This window comes from Mustelus asterias, chromosome 33, assembly GCF_964213995.1.
Source record: "Mustelus asterias chromosome 33, sMusAst1.hap1.1, whole genome shotgun sequence".
NCBI classification, from domain to species: Eukaryota; Metazoa; Chordata; class Chondrichthyes; order Carcharhiniformes; family Triakidae; genus Mustelus; species Mustelus asterias.
This window is the reverse complement of record NC_135833.1, coordinates 1,690,503-1,718,387: the sequence shown is the minus strand read 5'-3', so window position 1 is coordinate 1,718,387 and position 27,885 is coordinate 1,690,503. Positions and strand designations below refer to the sequence as shown.

Here is a 27,885-nt window from a genome sequence, read left to right as displayed (position 1 = left end):
TGTCACAATTTCGTTTTCATTTTTATTCATTCCTGGGACATGGGCGTCGCTGGCTGGGTCCAACATTTATTGCCCATCCCTAGTTGCCCTTGGAGGGCAGTTGAGAGTCAACACATTGCGGTGGCTCTGGAGTCACATGTAGGCCAGACCGGGGTAAGGACGGCAGATTTCCTTCCCTAAAGGGAACCAGATGGGTTTTTCCGACAATGGGTGATCAGTAGATTCTTAATTCCAGATATTTTTATTGAATTCAAATTCCACCATCTGCCGTGGCGGGATTTGAACCTGGGTCCCCAGAACATTAGCTGAGTTTCTGGATTAATAGTAAGTCGTCTCACAACACCATATATCGACACAATATATAGACACAGACTCAATTGCAAGATAATGGGTCCCCATGGGACGTGGAGAGTTCATCCTCTCCACGTCCACTCACCTGATGAAGGAGCAGCGCTCCGAAAGCTCGTGCTACCAAATAAACCTGTTGGGACTTTAACTTTGATGTGGAGATGCCGGTGTTGGACTGGGGTGGGGCGCAGTAAGAAGTCTCACAACACCAGGTTAAAGTCCAACAGGTTTATTTGGAATCACGAGCTTTCGGAGCGCTGCTCCTTCATCAGGTGAGTGGAGGTCAGTTCACAAACACGGCATGTATAGACAGAGACACAATTGCAAGATAATTACAGATTAGAATTACCTTGCAATTGTGTCTTTGTCTATATATGCCGTGTTTGTGAACCCAACTCTCTGCTCACCTGACGAAGGAGCAGCGCTCCGAAAGCTCGTGCTACCATATAAACCTGTTGGACTTTAACCTGGTGTTGTGAGACTTCTTACTGTGCCCCACCCCAGTCCAACACCGGCATCTCCACATCAAGGTTAAAGTCCAACAGGTTTATTTGGAATCACGAGCTTTCGGGGCGCCGCCCCTTTATCAGGTGAGTGGAGAGGTAGGTTTCACAAACACGGCAGATATAGACAGAGACACAATTGCAAGATACTTACAGATTAGAATTATCTTGCAATTGTGTCTCTGTCCGTTAAAGAGGTGTGAATGCACTCAAGCCAAGACAGTTAGTAAGATTTTGCAAGCTCAGGCCAAATGGTGGGGACCCATTATCTTGCAATTGTGCCTGTGTCTGTATATGCCGGCACGGTAGCACAGTGGTTAGCACTGCTGCTTCACAGCTCCAGGGACCTGGGTTCGATTCCCGGCTTGGGTCACTGTCTGTGTGGAGTTTGCACATTCTCCTCGTGTCTGCGTGGGTTTCCTCCGGGTGCTCCGGTTTCCTCCCACAGTCCAAAGATGTGCAGGTTAGGTTAATTGGTCATGCTAAAATTGCCCCCTAGTGTCCTGAGATGTGTAGGTTAGAGGGATTAGTGGGTAAATGTGTAGGGATATGGGGGTAGGGCCTGGGTGGGATTGTGGTCGGTGCAGACTCGATGGGCCGAATGGCCTGTTTCTGCACTGTAGGGTTTCTATGATTCTATGATTGTGAAACCTACCTTTCCACTCACCTGATGAAGGAGCGGCACTCCGAAAGCTCGTGATTCCAAATAAACCTGTCGGACTTTAACCTGGTGTTGTGAGACTTCTTTCTGTGCCCACCCCAGTCCAACGCCGGCATCTCCACATCTGGATTAATAGTCTAGCGATAATACCACTGGGCCATCGCCTCCCCGACAGAAGGTGTTACAACAGTAAAAGCATTACGCAGCTATAAGTGATCCTTATTCTCAGCTACTGTTGGGGTTGGAGGAACTTGCACGATTTGAACACTTTTTTGATTTGATACCAGGTTCGAAACCCTTGAACCAGAGATGAACAATCAAGCCTCTCGCATTGCCGCAGTGAACGAGGTCGCCAGCCAATTACTGAGCAGTGAGCAGCGTAACAAAGACGGAGTTACTGGGATGAAAGACCAGCTAAACAGCAGGTAAGTCCCCCCCCCCCACCCCAAAAGCTGCTCATCCTTCTAACAGCCTGGACAAGCACTGTAAACCTGCCACTGGAAACAGAGCAAGTACGGGCGGCACGGTGGCACAGTGGGTCAGCACTGCTGCCTCACAGCGCCAGGGACCCGGGGCGGCACGGTGGCACAGTGGGTCAGCACTGCTGCCTCACAGCGACAGGGACCCGGGTTTCGATTCCCGGCACAGTGGCACAGTGGGTTAGCACTGCTGCCTCACAGCGCCAGGGACCCGGGGCGGCACGGTGGCACAGTGGGTTAGCACCGCTGCCTCACAGCGAAAGGGACCCGGGTTCGGTTCCCGGCACGGTGGCACAGTGGGTTAACACTGCTACCTCACAGTGCCAGGGACCCGGGTTCCATTCCCAGCATGGTGGCACAGTGGGTTAGCGCTGCTGCCTCACAGCGACAGGGACCCGGGTTTCGATTCCCGGCTCGGGTCACTGTCTGTGTGGAGTCTGCACATTCTCCCCGTGTCTGCGTGGGTTTCCTCCGGGTGCTCCGGTTTCCTCCCACAGTCCGAAAGACGTGCTGGTTAGGGTGCTACATTCTCCCTCAGTGTAACCTGAACAGGCGCCGGAGTGTGGAGACTCGGGAATTTTCACAGTAACTTCATTGCAGTGTTAATGTAAGCCTTACTTGTGACACTAATAAATAAACTTTAAAAAAGTTACCTGTCAGTTTTAATACAAATGGGCACAAGGCATTTATGCATTGTCTATGCCATGTTTCCCGTTGCTTTTCTGGTTACTTGTCTTTAACTCTCATCTGTTACTTTAATTTGTTAGTTTATTTATTATTGTTGATTAGTGTCACAAATAGGCTGACATTGACACTGCAATGAAGTTACTGTGAAAATTCCCGAGTCTCCACATTCTGGCGCCTGTTTGGGTTACACTGAGGGAGAATTTAGCATCCTAACCAGCACATCTTTCGGACTGTGGGAGGAAACCGGAGCACCCGGAGGAAACCCACGCAGACACGGGGGGAGAACGTGCAGACTGCACACAGTGACCCAAGCCGGGAATCGAACCCAGGTCCCTGTCGCTGTGAGGCAGCAGCGCTAACCCACTGTGCCACCCAGTTTACCTCTACTAATCTCCTACGCTTAGCAACCTCTGTTAGGTGCTGCATTTGAAACCTTCACTTGGGTTTCGCAATAAAACACTGATATTTTAGTGAAACGCCCGTGTGAAGGGGCTTTACGCAGCTGGATACTCAGGGGTTTCGGCGCTGTGTCAGTGTTTACATGGGGAGGGGTCCCAGGAGTATTTCAGTATTTACAGGGGGCCCCCGGGGAGTGTGTCAGCATTTACAGGGGGTCCCAGGGGCGTGTGTCAGTATTTACAGGGGTTCCCCGGGGAGTGTGTCAGTATTTACAGGGGATCCCCGGGGGGAGTGTGTCAGTATTTACAGGGGGTCCCCGGGGAGTGTGTCAGTATTTACAGGGGATCCCCGGGGGAGTGTGTCAGTATTTACAGGGGGTCCTCGGGGAGTGTGTCAGCATTTACAGGGGGTCCCCGGGGAGTGTGTCAGTATTTACAGGGGGTCCCCGGGGAGTGTGTCAGTATTTACAGGGGGTCCCCGGGGGGAGTGCGTCAGTATTTACAGGGGGTCCCCGGATAGTATGTCAGTATTTACAGGGGGTCCCCGGGGAGTGTGTCAGTATTCACAGAGGGTCCCCGGGGAGTGTGTCAGTATTTACAGGGGGTCCCCGGGGAGTGTGTCAGTATTTACAGGGGGTCCCCGGGGAGTGTGTCAGTATTTACAGGGAGTCCCCGGGGGAATGTGTCTGTATTTACGGAGGGGTCCCCGGGGAGTGTGTCAGTATTTACAGGGAGTCCCCGGGGGAGTGTGTCAGTATTTACAGGGGGTCCCCGGGGAGTGTGTCAGTATTTACAGGGGGTCCCCGGGGAATGTGTCTGTATTTACGGAGGGGTCCCCGGGGAGTGTGTCAGTATTTACAGGGAGTCCCCGGGGGAGTGTGTCAGTATTTACAAGGGGTCCTCGGGGAGTGTGTCAGTATTTACAGAGGGTCCCCGGGGAGTGTGTCAGTATTTACAGGGGATCCCTGGGGAGTGTGTCAGTATTTACAGGGGGTCCCCGGGGAGTGTGTCAGTATTTACAGGGGGTCCCCGGGGGAGTGTGTCAGTATTTACAGGGGATCCCCAGGGAGTGTGTCAGTATTTACAGGGGGTCCCCGGGGAGTGTGTCAGTATTTACAGGGGGTCCCCGGGGGGAGTGTGTCAGTATTTACAGGGGGTCCCCGGGGGGAGTGTGTCAGTATTTACAGGGGGTCCCCGGGGGGAGTGTGTCAGTATTTACAGGGGTGTCCCCAGGGAATGTGTCTATATTTACGGGGGATCCCCGGGGAGTGTGTCAGTATTTACAGTGGGTCCCTGGGGGGAGTGTGTCAGTATTTACGGGGGGTCCCTGGGGAGTGTGTCAGTATTTACAGGGGGTCCCCGGGGGGAGTGTGTCAGTATTTACAGCGAGTCCCCGGGGAGTGTGTCAGTATTTACAGGGGGTCCCCGGGGGGAGTGTGTCAGTATTTACAGAGGGGTACCCGGGGAGTGTGTCAGTATTTACAGGGGGTCCCCAGGGAGTGTGTCAATATTTACAGGGGGTCCCCGGGGGGAGTGTGTCAGTATTTACAGGGGGTCCCCGAGGGGAGTGTGTCAGTATTTACAGGGGGGCCCCTGGGGAGTGTGTCAGTATTTACAGGGGGTCCCCGGGGGGAGTGTGTCAGTATTTACAGGGGGTCCCCGGGGAGTGTGTCAGTATTTACGTTTGGTCCCCGGGGAGTGTGTCAGTATTTACAAGGGGTCCTCGGGGAGTGTGTCAGTATTTACAGAGGGTCCCCGGGGAGTGTGTCAGTATTTACAGGGGGTCCCTGGGGAGTGTGTCAGTATTTACAGGGGGTCCCCGGGGAGTGTGTCAGTATTTACAGGGGGTCCCTGGGGAGTGTGTCAGTATTTACAGGGGGTCCCCGGGGAGTGTGTCAGTATTTACAGGGGGGTCCCCGGGGAGTGTGTCAGTATTTACAGGGGGGTCCCCGGGGAGGGTGTCAGTATTTACAGGGGGTCCCCGGGGAGTTTGTCAGTATTTACAGCGTTGTCCCCAGGCAATGTATTTGCATGGGGATCTTGGGATTGTTCCATTATTTACGGGGGCTTCTCAAGAGTGTGCCACTATGTACAGGGTCCCTGGGTTGTGCCAATATTTGTTGGCAGTCCCCGGGAGTTTGCCAATATTTACACGGATCTCTGAGATAGTGTCAGTATTTACCAGAGGTCCCTGGGGAGTTAATTACAGAAGGGCTCCAGGAGTGTGTTGGTGTGTGCGGCATGGCCGCGGGTGTGTGCGACTATTTGCAAAAGGATCCCGGAGGAAGTTTCTACTTTAGAAAATTGCGCTCTTGTGATGATTCAGATTTGGAATCCGGCGTCTGGTTCAGTTACTCTCTGTGCGTTGACACGCATTCCTGGGTGGATGAGGCCTTACATTGAGAGCACACATTTGTACAGAATCACACAATACTACAGTGCAGAAGAGGCCCGTCGGCCCATCGAGTCTACACCGATGCATGAAAGTTCCTGACCTGCCCACCTAATCCCACTTGCCAGCACTTGGCCTTGAATGTTATGACTCATCCAGGTACCTTTTAAAGGATGTGAGGCAACCCACCTCCACCACCCCCCCAGGCAGTGCATCACCCTCTGGGTAAAAAGAGTTTCCCTCAAATCCCCCCCTAAACCTCCCCACTCCTCACTTTTAACTTGTGTCCCCTCACAACTGACCCTTCAACGAAGGGGAACAGCTGCTCCCTATCCACCCTGTCCAAGCCCCTCATAATCTTGAACACCTCGATCAGGTCGCCCCCTCAGTCTTCTCTGCTCCAGAGAAAACAACCCAAGCCTATCCAACCTCTCTTCATAACTTAAATGCTCCATCCCAGGCAGCGTTCCGGCGAATCTCCTCCGCACTCCCTCCAGTGCGATCACGTCCTTCCTATAATGTGGCGACCAGAACTGCACACAGTGCTCCAGCTGTGGCCTCACCAAAGTTCTACACAACTCCATCACCACCTCTCTGTTTTTGTAATCTTTACCCCATAAGACCATAAGACATAGGAGCGGAAGTAAGGCCATTCGGCCCATCGAGTCCACTCCACCATTCAATCATGGTTGATTTCAACTCCATTTACCCGCTCTCTCCCCATAGCCCTTAATTCCTCGAGAAATCAAGAATTTATCAATTTCTGTCTTGAAGACGCTCAACGTCTCGGCCTCCACAGCCCTCTGTGGCAATGAATTCCACAGACCCACCACTCTCTGGCTGAAGAAATTTCTCCTCATCTCTGTTCTAAAGTGACTCCCTTTTATTCTAAGGCTGTGCCCCCGCGTCCTAGTCTCCCCTGTTAATGGAAACAACTTCCCTACGTCCATCCTATCTAAGCCGTTCATTATCTTGTAAGTTTCTATCAGATCTCCCCTCAACCTCCTAAACTCCAATGAATATAATCCCACGATCCTCAGACGTATAATCCCACGATCCCCGACTGATGAAGGCGAGTGTGCCATACTCCTTTATCACCACCTTGTACAATTCGTCCTGCCATGCTAATCTGACTTAATTCCCAAGATTGAACTGGATGGATGGAGGGAGAGAGAGCATGTACATGGCACAGTGGGTTAGCAATGCTGCCTCACAGCGCCAGGGACCCGGGTTCTATTCCCGGCCTCGGGTCACTGTCTGTGTGGAGTCTGCACATTCTCCCCCCGTGTCTGCGTGGGTTTCCTCCGGGTGCTCCGGTTTCCTCCCACACTCCAAAGACTAAAGTTTATTTTATTAGTGTCACAAGTACGGCTTACATTAACACTGCAATGAAGTTACTGTGAAAATCCCCTAGTCGCCACACTCCAGCGCCTGTTCGGGTTACACTGAGGGAGAATTTAGCACGGCCAATGCACCCTAACCAGCACGTCTTTCGGAGTGTGGGAGGAAACCGGAGCACCCGGAGGAAACCCACGCAGACACGGGGAGAACGTGCAGACTTCGCACAGACAGTGACCCAAGCCAGGAATTGAACCCAGGTCCCTGCCTTATGTACGGGTTAGGTTGATTGGCCATGCTAAATTGCCCCTTAGTATCAGGAGGACTGGCTAGGGGCGGCACGGTGGCATAGTGGGTTAGCACTGCTGCCTCACAGCGCCAGGGACCCGGGTTCAATACCCGGCTTGGGTCACTGTCTGTGTGGAGTCTGCACGTTCTCCCCCCCGTGTCTGCGTGGGTTTCCTCCGGGTGCTCCGGTTTCCTCCCACAGTCCGAAAGACGTGCTGGTTAAGGTGCTAAATTCTCCCTCAGTGTTACCCGAACAGGCGCCAGAGTGTGGCGACTTGGGGGATTTTCAGAGTAACTTCATTGCTTTGTGAATGTAAGCCTACTTGTGACTAATAAACAAATAATAGGATAAATCTTTGGACTGTGGGAGGAAACCGGAGCACCCGGAGGAAACCCACGCAGACACGGGGAGAACGTGCAGACTCCACACAGGCAGTGAGTGACCCGAGCCGGGAATCGAACCCGGGTCCCTGGCGCTGTGAGGCAGCAGCGCTAACCCGCTGTGCCATGTACATGCTCTCTCGCCCTCCATCCATCCAGTTCTATCTTGGGGATGAAGTACGATTAGCACAACAGGACCAATCGTACACGGTGGGGTTACGGGGATATAGGGCCTGGGTGGGATTGTGGTCGGTGCAGACTCGCTGGGCCGAATGGCCTCCTTCTGCACTGTAGGGATTCTATGATCCGATGATAGAAAACTTATGATTGTTTCTTTATGATCTTTTTCAGCTGGGATCAGTTCCGTGGCCTTGCAGATCAGAAGAAGGAGGCACTCAGTTCTGCTCTGAGCATTCAGAATTACCACCTGGAATGCAACGAGACTAAATCGTGGATTAAAGAGAAGACCAAAGTTATCGAGTCTACCCAGAGCCTCGGGAACGACCTGGCTGGCGTGATGGCCCTTCAGCGCAAGTTGACCGGCATGGAGCGGGACCTGGAGGCCATTCAGGGCAAACTGGACGACCTGCAGAAAGAGGCGGAGAAGCTGGCCTCGGAACACCCGGAGCAAGCCCAGGCCATCCTGGCCCGCCTCTCGGAAATCAACGGCGTCTGGGAGGACCTGAAGGACACCATGAAGAAACGGGAGGAGTCGCTGGGGGAAGCCAGCAAGCTGCAGGAGTTCCTGAGGGACCTGGATGACTTCCAGTCCTGGCTGTCCCGGACGCAGACCGCCATCGCTTCGGAAGACATGGCCACGTCGCTGGCGGACGCGGAGAAACTCCTCACCCAGCACGAGAACATCAAGAACGAGATCGACAACTACAAGAACGACTACGAGAGGATGCGAAACGTAGGGGAAGAGGTCACACAAGACCAAACCGACGCCCAGTACATGTTCCTGCACCAGAGGCTCCAGGCTCTCGACACGGGGTGGAACGAACTGAGCAAGATGTGGGAGAATAGGCATGACCTCCTGGCACAGGTGTATGGTTATCAGATCTTCCTACGTGACGTCAAACAAGCGGAAGGGTTCCTCAATAATCAGGTACAGGATTATGAGGGGCATGGACAGAGTGGGTAGTCCGAAGCTTTTTCCCCAGGGTGGAAGAGTCAATTACTGGGGGGGCACAGGTTTGAGGGGCGAGGTTTAAAGGAGATGTACGAGGCAAGTTTTTTTAAACAGAGGATGGTGGGTGCCTGGAACTTGCTGCTGTAGGAGGTCGTGGAAGCGGATGCAATAGTTTATTTATTAGTCATAAGTAGGCTTACATTAACACTGCAAATGAAGTTACTGTGAAATTCCCCTGGTCGCCACACTCCGGTGCCTGTTCGGGTTACACTGAGGGAGAATTTAGCACCCTAACCAGTATGTCTTTCAGAGTGTGGGAGGAAACCGGAGCACCCGGAGGAAACCCACGCAGACACGGGGAGAACGTGTAAACCCCACACAGACAGTGACCCAAGCCGGGAATCGAACCCGGGTCCCTGGCGCTGTGTGGCAGCAGTGCTAACCACTGCACCACCGTACCGTACTAGTGACTTTTAAGGGGCTTCTGGACAAATATATGAGTAGGATGATGTGGAGATGCCGGCGTTGGACTGGGGTGGGCACAGTAAGAAGTCTCACAACACCAGGTTAAAGTCCAACAGGTTTATTTGGCAGCACAAGCTTTCGGAGCGCTGCTCCTTCATCGGGGGAGACTTCTTACTATGAATAGGATGGGAATAGAGGGATATGGTCCCCGGAAGGGTAGGAGGTTTTAGTTCAGTCGGGCAGCATGGTCGGTGCAGGCTTGGAGGGCCGAAGGGCCTGTTCCTGTGCTGTAATTTTCTTTGTTCTTTGTCCTTTGAAACATAGAAACTAGAAGCAGGAGGAGGCCATTCGGCCCTTCCAGCCTCCTCCGCCATTCATTTTGATCATGGCTGATCATCAAATTCAATATCCTGATCCCCGCCTTCCTCCCATATCCCTCGATCCCTTTAGCCCCAAGAGCAATATCTAATTTCTTCTTGAAATCACACAACGTTTTGGCCTCAACTACTTTCTGTGGGAGTGAATTCCACCACTCTCTGGGTGAAGAAATTTCTCCTCACCTCAGTTCTAAAAGGTTTACCCCCTTATCCTCAAACTATGACCCCCTCGTTCTGGACTCCCCCCACCATCGGGAACATTCTTTCTGAATCTACCCTGTCTAACCCTGTTAGAATTTTATAAGTTTCTATGAGATCCCCCTCACTCTTCTGAACTCCAGCGAATATAATCCTAACCGACTTAGTCTCTCCTCATATGACAGACCTTCCATCCCAGGAATCAGCCTGGTAAACCTTCGCTGCGCTCCCTCTATAGCAAGGACATCCTTCCTCAGATAAGGAGACCAAAACTGCACACAATACTCCAGGTGTGGCCTCACCAACACCCTGTACAATTGCAGCAAAACATCCCTATCCCTACACTCAAATCCTCTCAGTATGAAGGCCTACATACCATTCGCCTTCTTTACTGCCTGCTGTACCTGCGCGCTTACTTTCAGCGACTGATGCACGAGGACTCCAAGGTCTCGCTGAGTATCCGCCTCTCTCAATTTACACCCATTCAAGCAACAATCTGTCTTCCTATTATTGCGACCAAAGTGATTGAATAACCTGTACTATAACATGGTTGAGGTCTATAATTGGTAGAGTAATATTTACTTTGGTGGACTAAAATGGGGAGAAACTTTCCACTGGCAAGAAGTTCAGTAACTAGAGGACATGGATTTGCCTCACAGGGCCAGGGACCCGGGTTCAATTCCGGCCTCAGGTCACTGTCTGTGCGGAGTCTGCACATTCTCCCCGTGTCTGCGTGGGTTTCCACCAGGTGCTCCGGTTTCCTCCCACAGTCTGAAAGACGTGCTTGTTAGGCGCTAGAGGGGGAGAGGTTAGGTGGATTGGCCGTGCTAAATTGTCCCTTAGTGTCCAAAGATGTGCAGGTTAAGTGGATTGGCCATGCTAAATTGCCCCTTAGTGTCAGGGGGATTAACAGGGAAATACGTGGGGTTACGGGCATAGGGCCTGGGTGGGATTGTTGTTGGTGCAGACTCAATGGGCCGAATGGCCTCCTTCTGCCCCATTCTATGAAGATTACTGACAAATAATTGAAAGGGGTTAAAAAATTGCCTTACTCAGAGAGTTGTTGCATTGTGGAATTCACAGTCCTAAAGACAGTGGAACCAGCCTCAATAGCAACTTGCAAAAGGAAATTAAAGATATACCTTAAAACATTGCATCGGCACTCCAAAGATGTGCAGGTTTGGTGGATTGGCCATGCTAAATTGCCCCTTAGTGTTTAAAGATGTGCAGGTTAGGTGGATTGGCCATGCTAAATTGCCCCTTAGTGTCCAAAGATGTGCAGGTTAGGTGGATTGGCCATGCTAAATTGCCCGTTAGTGTCCAAAGATGTGCAGGTTGGGTGGATTGGCCATGCTAAATTGCCCGTTAGTGTCCAAAGATGTGCAGGTTAGGTGATTGGCCATGCTAAATTGCCCCTTAGTGTCCAAAGATTTGCGGGTTAGGTGGATTGGCCATGCTAAATTGCCCCTTAGTGTCCAAAGATGTGCAGGTTAGGTGGATTGGCCATGCTAAATTGCCCCTTAGTGTCCAAAGATGTGCAGGTTAGGTGGATTGGCCATGCTAAATTGCTCCTTAGTGTCCAAAGATGTGCAGGTTAGGTGGATTGGCCGTGCTAAAATTGCTCCTTAGTGGTCAGGGGGTTAGCAGGATAAATAAGTGGGGTTATGGGGATAGGTCCTGGGTTGGACTGTGGTTGGTGCAGACTCGATGGGCCGAATGGCCTCCTTCTGCCCTGCAGGAATTCTATGATTCCATGGACAGAGGGCAGGGAATTCATTAGGTTGCAACTTCCGAGTCTCGGCACAGACACGAGAGGCGCGGAGATTCGGCTCTTGGCCTCGCCCCATTACCTGCTGCCGGGTAAGATCCGGAGCTAGAGGGGCTGTGATGTCTGGCCGTGTGAAATATTGGGGGAGGGATGCAGGAGGCCTGGGTAGCCGGAGGAAGAAAAGAATCGGCCATCCCGTCCGCGCGCCGTTCCTCACTGAGTTGTTTCCCCCTTTTTGTTTCAGGAGTACATGCTTTCCCACACGGAGATGCCCGGCACCCTGGAGACAGCGGAGGCTGCCATCAAGAAGCACGAGGACATTGAGACCACCATGGATGCCAACGAGGAGAAGATCAACAGCGTGGTGGATTCGGGCCAGAAGCTCATGAGTGAGGGGAACGTCTATGCCGACAAAATCAAGGAGAAGGTGGACTCCATCGATGAACGGTTGGTTTTCTCCCATCCCTGACCACCAATATAAAATCTATTTATTAGACCATAAGACATCGGAGCAGAATTAGGCCACTCGGCCCATCGAGTCTGCTCCACCATTCAATCATGGCTGATATTTTTCTCATCCCCATTCTCCTGCCTTTTCCCCGTAGCCCCTGATCCCCTTATTAATCAAGAACCTATCTATCTCTGTCTTAAAGACACTCAATGACCCGGCCTCCACAGCCTTCTGCAGCAAAGATTCACCACTCTCTGGCTGAAGAAATTCCTCCTCATCTCTGTTTTAAAGGATCGTCCCTTTAGCCGGAGTTTGTGCCGTCTGGTTCTAATTTTTCCTACTGGTGGAAACATCCTCTCCACGTCCACTCTATCCAGGCCTCGCAGTATCCTGTAAGTTTCAATAAGATCCCCCCCCCTCATCCTTCTAAACTCCCAACGAGTCCAGACCCAGAGTCCTCAACCCGTTCCTCATACGACAAGCTCTTCATTCCAGGGATCATTCTTGTGAACCTCCTCTGGACCCTTTCCAAAGCCAGCAGATCCTTCCTTCTTAATACATTTCTCAAAGGCACTGTAGTGTAATGCTATCAATTGCTCTTTCCTTTTTGAGTGCATAATCTGTACGTACATTTGAAAGGAGTGCGGCCTTGGCAAATGTTGCTGCCTTTATTGTGGAACAGGAAAAGGGAGGCCCAGTCTGCTTGTTCAGGTGGACAATAATGACCCTGTGGCACATTCTGAAGAGGAACAGGAGAACTCGCCTGAGAAAGGATATACTGGCACTGGAGGGGGTGCTGAGGAGATTCACTAGGTTGATTCCGGAGTTGAGAGGGTTGGCTTATAGAACATAGAACAGTACAGCACAGAACAGGCCCTTCGGCCCACGATGTTGTGCCGAGCTTTATCTGAAACCAAGATCAAGCTATCCCACTCCCTATCATCCTGGTGTGCTCCATGTGCCTATCCAATAACCGCTTCAATGTTCCTAGAGTGCCTGACTCCACTATCACTGCAGGCAGTCCATTCCACACCCCAACCACTCTCTGCGTAAAGAACCTACCTCTGATATCCTTCCTGTATCTCCCACCACGAACCCTATAGTTATGCCCCCTTGTAATAGCTCCATCCACCCGAGGAAGTAGTCTTTGAACGTTCACTCTATCTATCCCCTTCATCATTTTATAAACCTCTATTAAGTCTCCCCTCAGCCTCCTCCGCTCCAGAGAGAACAGCCCTCGCTCCCTCAACCTTTCCTCATAAGACCTACCCTCCAAACCAGGCAGCATCCTGGTAAATCTCCTCTGCACTCTTTCCAGCGCTTCCACATCCTTCTTACAGTGAGGTGACCAGAATTGCACACAATATTCCAAATGTGGTCTCACCAAGGTCCTGTACAGTTGCAGCATAACCCCACGGCTCTTAAACTCCAACCCCCTGTTAATAAAAGCTAACACACTATAGGCCTTCTTCACAGCTCTATCCACTTGAGTGGCAACCTTTAGAGATCTGTGGATATGAGGAGAGACTGAGTAGACTGGGGCTATACTCATTGGAATTCAGAAGAATGAGGGGGGGATCTTACAGAAACATATGAGATTATGAAGGGAATAGATAAGATAGAAGCAGGGAAGTTGTTTCCACTGGCGGGTGAAACCAGAACTAGGGGACATAGCCTCAAAATAAGGGGGAGCAGATTTAGGACTGAGTTGAGGAGGAACTTCTTCACACAAAGGGTTGTGAATCTGTGGAATTCCCTGCCCAGTGAAGCAGTTGAGGCTACCTCATTGAATGTTTTTGAGGCAAGGATAGATAGATTTTTGACCAGTAAAGGAATTAAGGGTTATGGTGAGCGGGCGGGTAAGTTGGAGCCGAGTCCACGAAAAGATCAGCCATGATCTTATTGAATGGCGGAGCAGGCTCGAGGGGCCAGATGGCCTACTCCTGCTCCCAGTTCTTATGTTCGAACAGACTTCCTCTCGTTAGGAATGGGTTAACAGACCTTCCGATTAAGTCTTAATTTGACGTCAATTATCCAGTAGAAGTCACTGATATATAAAAGGGCTACAGGCGGCACTGTTTGTTGGTGGGGGATTGTGTGTGGAGTTGGATCAAAGAAATAAAGGTATTTTGTGAAGAAGCAGAACTCGTGTCTCCTTCACAGCAACCGAGAGGCTCAAAGAACTCTCACAGTGTGGTGTCCCATTCAGACAGCAGTGAGGAAAAACAGTTTCACTCGTCATTCTCATTCTTACTGTTTGCAGAACATTGCTGCCACAGAGTGTTGCGGTTTCTGTCGGCACAGAAGTTATTCTTTCAAAAGAAACTTCGTGGTGTGAATCGACACGTGACTTGTTGACAGCGTCATAGAATCCTGGCAGTGCAGAAAAAGGCCATTCGGCCCATCGAGCCTGCACTGACAACAATCCCACCCAGACCCTATCCCTGTAATCCCCCTGGCACTAAGAGACAATTTAACAGATCCAATCCACTTAACCTGCTCATCTTTGGACACTAAGGGACAATTTAGCACAGCTAATCTACCTAACCCGCACATCTTTGGACACTAAGGGGCAACTTAGCGTGGCCAATCCACCTAACCTGCACATCTTTGGACACTAAGGGGCAATTTAGCATGGCCAATCCACCTAACTGGCACATCTTTGGACACTAAGGGTCAATTTAGCGTGGCCAATCCACCTGACCCGCACATCTTTGGACTGTGGGAGGAAACCGGAGCACCCGGAGGAAACCCACGCAGACACGGGGAGAACGTGCAGTCTCCACACAGACAGTGACCCAAGCCTGGGAATCGAACCCGGGTCCCTGGTGCTGTGAGGCAACAATGCTAACCCACTGTGCCACCATGCCGCCCCAATGTGCGGGTTAGGTGGATTGGCCGTGCTAAATTGCCCCTTAGTGTCCAAAGATGTGTAGGTTAGGTGGATTGGCCATGCTAAATTGCCCTTTCGTGTCGGGGGACTAGCTAGGGTTATGGGGATAGGGGTTGGGGTGGGATTCTGGTCGGTGCAGACTCGATGGACCGAATGGCCTCCTTCTGCACTGTAGGGATTCTATTAAATCATTTTGCCTGAGGATCCCTTCTTTAATAATTTGTCGAACTCTGATTCGGCGAGTGTTGTGTGGAATTTCTGTCTGTCGCCGCTGTCACTGTCGATTCACGTTGAAACTTAACCTTCAAATGTTAACAATTTCAGACACAGACGGAATCGCAAAGCTGCCAAAGACCTGGCCAGCCGGCTCAAGGATAACCTGGAGCTGCAGAAGTTCCTTCAGGATTGCCAGGAGGTAACTTCTGTATCTTTGATTTGATTTATTATTGTCACCTGTATTGGGATACAGTGAAAAGTATTGTTTCTTGCGCGGCTTTACAGACAAAGCATACCGTTCATAGAGAAGGAAAGCAGAGGGTGCAGAATGTAGCGTTACAGTCACAGCTATGGTATAGAGAAAGATCAACTTAATGCAGGGTTGGACGGCATGGTGGCACAGTGGGTTAGCACTGCTGCCTCACAGCGCCAGGGACCCGGGTTCGATTCCCGGCTTGGGTCACTGTCTGTGTGGGGTTTGCACGTTCTCCCCGTGTCTGCGTGGGTTTCCTCCGGGTGCTCCGGTTTCCTCCCACGTTCTGAAAGACCTACTGGTTAGGGTACATTGACCCGAACAAGTGCCGGAGTGTGGCGACGGTGGCCCTGCAACTTCATTGCAGTGTTAATATAAGCCTTACTTGTGACTAATAAATAAACTTTAAAATATGTCTGACGGCAGCAGGGAAGAAGCTGTTCTTGAGTCGGTCGGTACGTGACCCCAAACTTTTGTATCTTTTTCCCGACGGAAGAAGGTGGAAGAGAGAATGTCCGGGGGTGCGTGGGGGTCCTTAATTATGCTGGCTGCTTTTCCCCGAGGCAGCGGGAAGTGTAGACAGAGTCAATGGATGGGAGGCTGGGTTTGTGTGATGGATTGGGCTACATTCACGACCCTTTTGTAGTTCCTTGCGGTCTTGGGCAGAGCAGGAGCCCCATACCAAGCTGTGATACAACCAGAAAGGATGCTTTCCATGGTGCATCTGTAAAAGTTGGTGAGAGTCGGGACGTTGCAGCGGAGGCTGAAAGAAATGCCAGTTTGGGTTGTTCAGCATCTCTTTATTCATAACGAGAGCTGCCCTCGTGCATCTCCTAGTGGCCCTTTGTGGAAGAGCGTCGATAGGTTTCTTGGAACGGGTCTACAAAGCAATATCAGAAGAGAACCTTAAGCAAGGGCGGCACGGTAGCACAGTGGGTTAGCACTGCTGCTTCACAGCTCCAGGGTCCTGGGTTCGATTCCCGGCTCGGGTCACTGTCTGTGTGGAGTTTGCACATTCTCCTCGTGTCTGCGTGGGTTTCCTCCGGGTGCTCCGGTTTCCTCCCACAGTCCAAAGATGTGCGGGTTAGGTTGATTGGCCAGGTTAAAAATTGCCCCTTAGAGTCCTGAGATGCGTAGGTTGGAGGGATTAGCGGGTAAATATGTGGGGGTAGGGCCTGGGTGGGATTGTGGTCGGTGCAGACTCGATGGGCCGAATGGCCTCCTTCTGTACTGTAGGGTTTCTATGATTCAAACATTTATAAATATTTAAATAGTACTTCTGGTTATAGTCTGGATAAAAGTCCCCTCCTAAAAATACAACAGGACAGATGCACACACATTAAAGGAGTGAATCAATTGATGTTGGCTTGATGTAGTTCTCACTAAAGGCTCATACTTATTCATCTGACATTTTAACTGAGACCGCGCAGTGAAATGTAAATGTTACGCGATGAAGGTGAGGATCCCAGATGGGGGGGGGGGGGGTTTTGTTGGCAGTCAGAGTTGGTGGAGGAGGGGGGGGGGAGGACCAAGATTTCAGCGAAATATCATATGAAAAAATTTCACACCATCACCATTTAGGGTGGCACAGTTGGGTTAGCACTGCTGCCTCACAGGCGCCGGGGACCCGGGCTCGATTCCCGGCCTCGGGTCACTGTCTGTGTGGAGTCTGCACGTTCTTCCCCCCGTGTCTGCGTGGGTTTCCTCCGGCTTCCTCCCACAGTCTGAAAGACGCGCTGGTTAAGGTGCTAAGTTCTCCCTCAGTGTAACCCGAACAGGCGCCGGAGTGTGGCCACTAGGGGATTTTCACACTAACTTCATTGCAGTGTTAATGTAAGCCGACTTGTGACTAATAAATAAACTTTAAACTTGGTGGCAGCCAGAGTTTTAGAACAAGGAACAGTACAGCACAGGAACAGGCCCTTCGGCCCTCCAAGCCTGCCCCGATCACATTGTCCTATCCGGACCAACCGCTTCTATCCCTCTATTCCCCGTCTGTTCGTGTGCCTGTCAAGATAAGTCTTAAATGTGGCTCACGTATCTGTCTCAACCACCTCACTTGGCAGCGCATTCCAGGCCCCCACCACCCTCTGTGTAAAAAAACTTCCCTCCGCACATCTCCACTAAACCTTTCCCCCTCTCTTATCTTGCACTTGTGCCCCCCTTGTAATTGTCATTTCTGCCCTGGGAAAAAGCTTCCAACTGTTCCCCTTATCTATACCCCTCATAATTTTATAAACTTCTAATCAGGTCGCCCCCCTCAGTCTTTCCAGGGAGAACAATCCCAGTTTCTCCAATCTCTCCTCATAGCTAATGCCCTCCATACCAGGCATCATCCTGGTGAACCTTTTCCGCACTCTCTCCAAAGCCTCCACGTCCTTCTGGTAGTGCGGCGACCAGAATTGGACGCAGTATTCCAAATGCGGCCGAACCAACGAATCATACAACTGTAATCTAGTTGGCGGTGCAGTGGACGGGGACTCGGATTTCAGTGAAGTGAGGTGGAGGGCATATGAAAAATTCATACCAGGACCATTTGAATTGAGAAAATTACCCAGCAGTTGAGTTACACTCTGTGTCCAAAGAGAGGGAGTTTAGTCACATAACAGAGGAATGTACAGGCTACATCTTAGCCACTGGCAGAATAAGTTGAGTTAATGGTTTGAAAGCATTGCGAAAGAAGTGGATTATTCCAGCGGTTTGATTTTAAAAGTTTAAAGTTTATTTATTAAGTGTCACAAGTAGGGGCGGCACGGTAGCACAGTGGGTTAGCACTGCTGCTTCACAGCTCCAGGGTCCCGGGTTCGATTCCCAGCTCGGGTCACTGTCTGTGTGGAGTTTGCACATTCTCCTCGTGTCTGCGTGGGTTTCCTCCGGGTGCTCCGGTTTCCTCCCACAGTCCAAAGATGTGCGGGTTAGGTTGATTGGCCAGGTTAAAAATTGTCCCTTAGAGTCCTGAGATGCGTAGGTTAGAGGGATTAGTGGGTAAATATGTGGGTTGGGCCTGGGTGGGATTGTGGTCGGTGCAGACTCGATGGGCCGAATGGCCTCCTTCTGCACTGTAGGGTTTCTATGATTCTATTCTATGATTCTAGGCTTACATTAACACTGCAATGAGGTTAGTGTGAAAATCCCCCAGTCACCACTCTTGGGTTACACTGAGGGAGAATTTAGCACCCTAAACAGCACGTCTTTCAGACTGTGGGAGGAAACCGGAGCACCCGGAGGAAACCCACGCAGACACGGGGGGGAGAACGTGCAGACTCCGCACAGACAGTGACCCGAGCCGGGAATCGAACCCAGGTCCCTGGAGCTGTGAGGCAGCAGTGCTAACCCACTGTGCCGCCATCCATTAAACGTTCCTAAAACGTAGCAGCTATAAAAAAAATTAGCCCATGATTTATGGCCACTGAGCTCCACTGCTTATCTCTGTTCCTGGAGTTAATTGTCAGGATTGTGATGAGCGAGGCTGAGTCCATTTTATCCCACCCTCACAGAATGCCAAACGTACCGCCATTTGTTACTCAGATGAGTCCAGTTTCCTGGTTCCAACCATCCTTCTTCGTAAGGGGAAAACTTAATGCCATCTGCCCAAACTATAGCTGAGTGTGCACTTGAAGTGGCGGCACAGTGGGTTAGCACAGCTGCCTCACAGAACCAGAGACCTGGTTTCAATTCCGACCTCAGGTCACTGTCTGTGTGGAGTCTGCACGTTCTCCCCGTGTCTGCGTGGATTTCCTCCGGGTGCTCCGGTTTCCTCCCACAGTCCAAGGATGTGTAGGTTAGGTGGATTGGCCACGCTAAATTGCTCCTTAGTGTCGAAAGAGTTGCAGGTCAGGTGGATTGGCCATGCAAAATGGCCCCTTAGTATCCAAAGACGTGAGGGTTAGGTGGATTGGCCATGCTAAATTGCCCCGTAGTGTCCAAAAACGCGAGGGTTAGGTGGATTGGCCATGCTAAATTGCCCCTTCGTGTCCAAAAACGTGAGGGTTAGGTGGATTGGCCATGCTAAATTGCCCCTTAGTGTCCAAAGAGTTGCAGGTTAGGTGGATTGGCCATGCTAAATTGCCCCTTCGTGTCCAAAAACGTGAGGGTTAGGTGGATTGGCCATGCTAAATTATCCCTTAGTGTCCAAAAACGTGAGGGTTAGGTGGATTGGCCATGCTAAATTGCCCCTTAGTGTCCAAAGAGTTGCAGGTTAGGTGGATTGGCCATGCTAAATTGCCCCTTAGTGTCCAAAAACGTGTGGGTCAGGTGGATTGGCCATGCTAAATTTCCCCTTCGTGTCCAAAGACGTGAGGGTTAGGTGGATTGGCCATGCTAAATTATCCCTTAGTGTCCAAAAACGTGAGGGTTAGGTGGATTGCCCATGCTAAATGATCCCTCAGTGTCCAAAAACGTGAGGGTTAGGTGGATTGGCCATGCTAAATTATCCCTTAGTGTCCAAAAACATGAGGGTTAGGTGGATTGGCCATGCTAAATTGCACCTTAGTGTCCAAAGAGTTGCAGGTTAGGTGGATTGGCCATGCTAAATTGCCCCTTAATGTCCAAAAACGTCTGGGTCAGGTGGATTGGCATGCTAAATTTCCCCTTAGAGTCTAAAGATGTGCAGGTTAGGCGGATTGGCCATGCTAAATTGCCTCTTCGTGTCCAAATACGTGAGGGTTAGGTGGATTGGCCTTGGTAAATTGCCCCTTAGTGTCCAAAGAGTTGCAGGTTAGGTGGATTGGCCGTGCTAAATTGACACTTAGTGTCAGGGGATTAGCAGGGTAAATACGTGTGTTGCGGGGATAGGGGGTGTAGACTGGATGGGCTGAATGTCCTCTTGCTTCACTGTAAGGATTCCCTGATTCTATTCTATGATTCCCCTTGTACCTTTGTAAAGAAACAGCAGCTCCCGTTCCGCGTAATTCGCACGTCTGACTTCACCGAGCACTGAAAAGCGGCACTTTAATTTATTGGGCAAAAAGCGTAAGAATTAATAAAACCACTTTGCAACTTACCATAAACTCCAGTTGAGATACAGGGAAATGCCTGCAATAAAAGAAAGGAAAAATCAACATGGACTTTATACCCTTTCAATCTGTTTTTTGGAAATTGACATGTTTGCCTCTTCATTTTCTTGCGAACCCATTGTCGTCCCTTGTTCAGGTGCGTTCTACGATTCCAATAGGTTTCGAGGGGTCGGGGGGGGTAAATTGAGTTGAGGTGCAGATCAAACTGTGGAGGGACAGAGGGAGCCTTCTGTTCTGAAAGCTGCAGGGGCCAGTTGGTTCGATATGTCCAAGAGGGAGCTGGACGTGGCCCTTGCGGCCAAAGGGACCCAAGGTGGGAATGGAGAGAAAGTGGGAGTGAGATACTGATAGTGCATGATCAGCCATGATCATATCGAATGATGGTGCAGGCTCGAAGGGCCGAATGGCCTACTCCTGCCCCTATTTTCTATGCTTCTGTGTTTTCACCTTTCTCGTTTCGTACTCTTTTGCCCAGCTCACTCTCTGGATCAACGAGAAGATGTTGACGGCGCAGGATATGTCATACGATGAGGCGAGGAATCTCCACACCAAGTGGCAGAAGCACCAGGCCTTCATGGCGGAACTGGCTTCCAATAAAGACTGGCTGGACAAGATCGACAAGGTAATCGGATCTGAGCAAGGCTAATAGGGGGCTGGACGTGGCCCCTGGCGGCTAAAGGGATCGAGGGGGGATGGAGAGAAAGCGGGAGTGCGATACTGAATGTGCATGATCAACCATGATCATATTGAATGATGGTACAGGCTCGAAGGGCCGAATGGCCTACTCCTGCCCCCATTTTCTAATGATATCTTAAAGACGCCTCACGCAAAAACAGAAAATGCTGGAAAATCTCAGCAGATTTTGCAGGGGCAGCACAGTGGGTTAGCACTGCTGCCTCACAGTGCCAGGGACCCGGGTTCACACAGTGGGTTAGCACTGCTGCCTCACAGTGCCCAGGGACCCGGGTTCACACAGTGGGTTAGCACTGCTGCCTCACAGTGCCCAGGGACCCGGGTTCACACAGTGGGTTAGCACTGCTGTCTCACAGTGCCCAGGGATCTGGGTTCGCACAGTGGGTTAACACTGCTGCCTCACAGTGCCCAGGGACCCGGGTTCGCACAGTGGGTTAGCACTGCTGCCTCACAGCGCCCAGGGATCCGGGTTCGCACAGTGGGTTAGCACTGCTGCCTCACAGTGCCCAGGGATCTGGGTTCGCACAGTGGGTTAGCACTGCTGTCTCACAGTGCCAGGGACCCGGGTTCGCACAGTGGGTTCGCACTGCTGCCTCACAGCGCCCAGGGATCCGGGTTCGCACAGTGGGTTAGCACTGCTGCCTCACAGCGCCCAGGGATCCGGGTTCGCGCAGTGGGTTAGCACTGCTGCCTCACAGTGCCCAGGGACCCGGGTTCACACAGTGGGTTCGCACTGCTGCCTCACAGCACCCAGGGACCCGGGTTCACACAGTGGGTTAGCACTGCTGTCTCACAGTGCCCAGGGATCCGGGTTCGCACGGTGGGTTAGCACTGCTGCCTCACAGTGCCCAGGGACCCGGGTTCGCACAGTGGGTTAGCACTGCTGCCTCACAGTGCCCAGGGATCTGGGTTCGCACAGTGGGTTAGCACTGCTGCCTCACAGCGCCCAGGGACCCGGGTTCACACAGTGGGTTAGCACTGCTGTCTCACAGTGCCCAGGGATCCGGGTTCGCACGGTGGGTTAGCACTGCTGCCTCACAGTGCCCAGGGACCCGGGTTCGCACAGTGGGTTAGCACTGCTGCCTCACAGTGCCCAGGGATCTGGGTTCGCACAGTGGGTTAGCACTGCTGCCTCACAGTGCCCAGGGATCTGGGTTCGCACAGTGGGTTAGCACTGCTGTCTCACAGTGCCCAGGGACCCGGGTTCGCACAGTGGGTTAGCACTGCTGCCTCACAGCGCCCAGGGATCCGGGTTCGCACAGTAGGTTAGCACTGCTGCCTCACAGCGCCCAGGGATCCGGGTTCGCACAGTGGGTTAGCACTGCTGTCTCACAGCGCCCAGGGATCCGGGTTCGCACAGTGGGTTAGCACTGCTGCCTCACAGCGCCAGGGATCCGGGTTCGCACAGTGGGTTAGCACTGCTGCCTCACAGCACCCAGGGACCCGGGTTCGCACAGTGGGTTAGCACTGCTGCCTCACAGCGCCAGGGACCCGGGTTCGATTCCCGGCTTGGGTCACTGTCTGTGCGGAGTCTGCACGTTCTCCCCGTGTCTGCGTGGGTTTCCCTCCGGGTGCTCTGGTTTCCTCCCACAGTCCGAAAGACGTGCCGGTTAGGATGCTAAATTCTCCCTCAGTGTAACCCGAACAGGCGCCAGAGTGTGGCGACTAGGGGATTGTCACAGTAACTTCATTGCAGTGTTAATGTCAGCCCACTTGTGACACTAATAAATAAATAAAGTTTACTTGAGAAAGAAAGGTCTGACAGCAGCTGTGGGGAGGGAATAGAGCCACCGTGTCGAGTTCAGATGGCCCTTCGTTAGAGTCGGGTGTGTCGAAAAGTTTAAATGTTTATTTATCAGTGTCACAAGTAGGCTTACATTAACACTGCAATGAAGTTACTGTGAAAATCCATCCAGACTCGAAACGTTGGCCCTATTCTCTCCCCCCACAGATGCTGTCAGACCTGCCGAGATTTTCCAGCACTTTCTCTTTCTTTTTACAGATTCCGGCGTATTTTGCTTTGATCTAAATATTTACTTCCCCCGCCTCCCCCTAATACATTTAAAAAACAAAGGTACAAGAGGTGGTCTAATCAGGACCAAGGCAGGGAACGCCGTCTTATCGGTTCTTGAAGAAAGAATTATGCCGGGGGGGGGGGGGGCTGCACGGAGGGGTAAAAGCGGCCGATGCAACGATCAAAGAGTATTTATTTTTCCGAATGCCCTTTACTTGACGTGGGGGGGGAGTTGCTGACAGCTCAGCATGCTGATGCTACCGACCCGCTGTGCCAGGTGGAGAGAAATGTCAGGCCTAATGTCAGCCGGACCCAGCGGATGTGAGCGAACTGACTGAATAAGCAGACAGTATCAAGCTGGACAGACCCCACACGGCAGCTGGACGCAGCTGGCACACTCCTGACATGATGTGGAGATGCCGGCGTTGGACTGGGGGTAAACACAGTAAGAAGTTTAACAACACCAGGTTAAAGTCCAACAGGTTTATTTGGTAGCAAAAGCCACACAAGCTTTCGGAGCTCTAAGCCCCTTCTTCAGGTGAGTGGGAATTCCCACTTCACCTGAAGAAGGGGCTGAGAGCTCCGAAAGCTTGTGTGGCTTTTGCTACCAAATAAACCTGTTGGACTTTAACCTGGTGTTGTTAAACTTCTTACACTCCTGACAGCCATCTTTGGCCCTGGACAAGAGAGGACAGCGGCACTTCCAAAGGTGCTGGGGAAGACATTGATTTTAATTCGATTTCCACCATGCAGCTCCTCATGTGGCTCTGCAGGGGGCAGCACGGTGGGTTGGCACCGCTGCCTCACAGCGCCCAGGGACCCGGGGTTCGATTCCCGGCTTGGTTCACTGTCTGTGCGGAGTCTGCACGTTTTCCCCCCGTGTCTGCGTGGGTTTCCTCCGAATGCTCCAGTTTCCATCAAGCCATGAGACATAGGAACAGAATTAGGCCACTCGGCCCATCGTGTCTGCTCCGCCATTCAATCATGGCTGATATTTCTCTCATCCCCATTCTCCTGCCTTCTCCCCATAACCCCTCATCCCCCTTATTAATCAAGAACCTATCTATCTCTGTCTTAAAGACACTCAATGACCCGGCCTCCACAGCCTTCTGTGGCAAAGAGTTCCACAGATTCACCACTCTCTGGCTGAAGAAATTCCTCCTCATCTCTGTTTTTAAGGATCGTCCTGTCACTCTGAGGTTTCCTCCCACAGTCCAAAGATGTGTATGTTAGGTGGATTGGCCATGCTAAATTGCTTCTTGGTTCCCAAAGATGTGCAGGTTAGGTGCATTGGCCATGCTAAATTGCCCTTTAGTGTCCAAAGATGTGCAGGTTAGGTGGATTGGCCATGCTAAATTGCCCCTTGGTGTCCAAAGATGTGCAGGTTAGGTGGATTGGCCATGCTAAATTGCCCCTTAGTGTCCAAAGATGTGCAGGTTAGGTGGATTGGCCATGGTAAATTGCCCCTTGGTGTCCAAAGATGTGCAGGTTAGGTGGATTGGCCATGCTAAATTGCCCCTTGGTGTCCAAAGATATGCTGGTTAGGTGGATTGGCCATGCTAAATTGCCCCTTAGTGTCCAAAGATGTGCAGGTTAGGTGGATTGGCCATGCTAAATTGCCCCTTAGTGTCCAAAGATGTGCTGGTTAGGTGGATTGGCCATGCTAAATTGCCCCTTAGTGTCCAAAGATGTGTAGGTTAGGTGGATTGGCCATGCTAAATTGCCCCTTAGTGTCCAAAGATATGCTGGTTAGGTGGATTGGCCATGCTAAATTGCCCCTTAGTGTCCAAAGATGTGCGAGTTAGGTGGATTGGCAATGCTAAATTGCCCCTTAGTGTCCAAAGATGTGCTGGTTAGGTGGATTGGCCATGCTAAATTGCCCCTTAGTGTCCAAAGATGTGTAGGTTAGGTGGATTGGCCGTGCTAAATTGCCCCTTAGTGTCCAAAGATGTGCTGGTTAGGTGGATTGGCCATGCTAAATTGCCCCTTAGTGTCTAAAGATGTGCAGGTTAGGTGGATTGGCCATGCTAAGTTGCCCCTTGGTGTCCAAAGATGTGTAGGTTAGGTGGCTTGGCCATGCTAAATTGCCCCTTTGTGTCCAAAGATATGCGGGTTGGGGGATTGGCCATGTTAAATTGCCCCTTAGTGTCCAAAGATGTGCGGGTTAGGTGGATTGGCCGTGCTAAATTGCCCCTTAGTGTCCAAAGATGTGCGGATTAGGTGGATTGGCCGTGCTAAATTGTCCCTTAGTGTCCAAAGATGTGTAGGTTAGGTGGATTGGCCATGCTAAATTGCCCCTTAGTGTCCAAAGGTGTGCGGGTTAGGTGGATTGGCCATGCTAAATTGCCCCTTAGTGTCCAAAGATGTGCGCGTTAGGTGGATTGGCCATGCTAAATTGCCCCTTTGCGTTAGGGCATTAGCAGGGTAAATACGTGGGGTTACGGGGATAGGGCCTGGGTGGGATTGTTGTCGGTGCAGGCTCGATGGGCCGAATGGCCTCCTTCTGCACAGTTGGGATTTTATAACCCTGTGATTGAGGCGCTTCTCGCAGCGGTCACCATTGGGTGCTCAGGAGTGGGGAGCCTGGCTGTTCTTATTTTGTCCGTTCCCCGGTTAGCCCGGCAGGTGCTGAGGCCAAGTGCGACTCCTGGACTGCAAACCTCAACTCCACGCGGAGCAGCTCAGTTACACGCGCTGCCTTTCGCCAGAGAGGCTGGCCACCCACTGACGCGTTAATGTGACAGCTGGTGAAGCGATCATTGAACCACTAACTGGTGTTGTGTGTGAATTATTCTACCATTGTCGCGCAGGACGGGAAGCAGCTGATATCTGAGAAGCCCGACACGGAAGACATTGTGGAGGAGAAACTCAGTTACCTGCACAGACTCTGGGATGACCTGGAGTCCACCACCAAGACCAAAGCTCAGTGCCTGTTTGACGCCAACCGGACAGAGCTGTTCACGCAGAGCTGCGCAGACCTGGACACCTGGCTCAATAACCTGGATGGGCAGCTGCAGTCAGACGATCACGGCAAGGATCTGACCAGCGTCAGCATCCTATTGAAGAAACAGCAGGTATGAAGGGTGCTACAGATTGTCTCCTGAACATGGAAACATGCCCATGGGGCGGCACAGTGGGTCAGCACGGCTGCCTCACAGCGCCAGGGACACCGGGTTCGATTCCCGGCCTCGGGTCGCTGTCTGTGCGGAGTCTGCACATTCTCCCCGTGTCTGCGTGGGTTTCCTCCGGGTGCTCCGGTTTCCTCCCACAGTCCAAAGACGTGCTGGGTTAGGGTGCGTTGGGCCGTGATAAATTGTCCTTTCGTGTAACCGAACAGGTGTCGGATGTTTGGCGACGAGAGACATAGAAAAACGACAGCACAAAACAGGCCCTTCGGCCCCACAAGTTGTGCCGAACATATCCCTACCTTCTAGGCCTACCTATAACCCTCCATCCTATTAGGTCCCATGTACTCATCCAGGAGTCTCTTAAAAGAGTTTGCCTCCACCACCACTGACGGCAGCCGATTCCACTCGTCCACCACCCTCTGTGTGAAAAACTTACCCCTAACATTTCCCCTGTACCTACCCCCCAGCACCATAAACCTGTGTCCTCTCGTAGCAGCCACTTCCACCCTGGGAAAAAGCCTCTGAGAGTCCACCCGATCTATGCCTCTCAACATCTTATACACCTCTATTAGGTCTCCTCTCATCCTACGTCTCTCCAAAGAACAAAGAACAACAAAGAACAATACAGCACAGGAACAGGCCCTTCGGCCCTCCAAGCCCGTGCCGCTCCCTGGTCCAAACTAGACCGTTCTTTTGTATCCCTCCATTCCCACTCCGTTCATATGGCTGTCTAGATAAGTCTTAAACGTTCCCAGTGTGTCCGCCTCCACCACCTTGCCTGGCAGCGCATTCCAGGCCCCCACCACCCTCTGTGTAAAATATGTCCTTCTGATATCTGTGTTAAACCTCCCCCCCTTCACCTTGAACCTATGACCCCTCGTGAACGTCACCACCGACCTGGGGAAAAGCTTCCCACCGTTCACCCTATCTATGCCTTTCATAATTTTATACACCTCTATTAAGTCTCCCCTCATCCTCCGTCTTTCCAGGGAGAACAACCCCAGTTTACCCAATCTCTCCTCATAACTAAGCCCCTCCATACCAGGCAACATCCTGGTAAACCTCCTCTGTACTCTCTCCAAAGCCTCCACGTCCTTCTGGTAGTGTGGCAACCAGAACTGGGCGCAGTATTCCAAATGCGGCCGAACCAACGTTCTATACATCTGCAACATCAGACCCCAACTTTTATACTCTATGCCCCGTCCTATAAAGGCAAGCATGCCATATGCCTTCTTCACCACCTTCTCCACCTGTGACGTCACCTTCAAGGATCTGTGGACTTGCACACCCAGGTCCCTCTGCGTATCTACACCCTTTATGGTTCTGCCATTTATCGTATAGCTCCTCCCTACATTATTTCTACCAAAATGCATCACTTCGCATTTATCAGGATTGAACTCCATCTGCCATTTCTTTGCCCAAATTTCCAGCCTATCTATATCCTTCTGTAGCTTCTGACAATGCTCCTCACTATCTGCAAGTCCTGCCAATTTTGTGTCGTCCGCAAACTTACTGATCACCCCAGTTACACCTTCTTCCAGATCATTTATATAAATCACAAACAGCAGAGGTCCCAATACAGAGCCCTGCGGAACACCACTAGTCACAGGCCTCCAGCCGGAAAAAGACCCTTCCACCAAGGAGAAAAGACCAAGCTCCCTCAGCCTATCCTCATAAGGCATGCCACTCAATCCAGGCAACATCCTTGTAAATCTCCTCTCAATCATTTCCACATCCTTCCTGTAATGAGGCGACCAGAACTGAGCACAGTACTCCAAGTGGAGTACTGTGCTCAGTTCTCGGGGAT

The 27,885-nt window shown here is 51.5% G+C and overlaps 1 protein-coding gene across 2 annotated transcripts in view; it reads left to right on the top strand.

Annotated features, from left to right (window-relative positions):
- Positions 1-27,885, top strand: part of sptbn2 (spectrin, beta, non-erythrocytic 2) — a 249,750-nt gene that overhangs the window by 165,043 nt on the left and 56,822 nt on the right. For both annotated transcript variants that reach the window (XM_078200926.1, XM_078200925.1), the window contains exons 14-19: positions 1,800-1,937; positions 7,827-8,583; positions 11,660-11,862; positions 15,084-15,174; positions 20,719-20,865; positions 25,761-26,024. In XM_078200926.1, the coding sequence (XP_078057052.1) occupies positions 1,800-1,937; positions 7,827-8,583; positions 11,660-11,862; positions 15,084-15,174; positions 20,719-20,865; positions 25,761-26,024 (1,600 nt within the window). The remainder of the gene's footprint in view (positions 1-1,799; positions 1,938-7,826; positions 8,584-11,659; positions 11,863-15,083; positions 15,175-20,718; positions 20,866-25,760; positions 26,025-27,885) is intronic.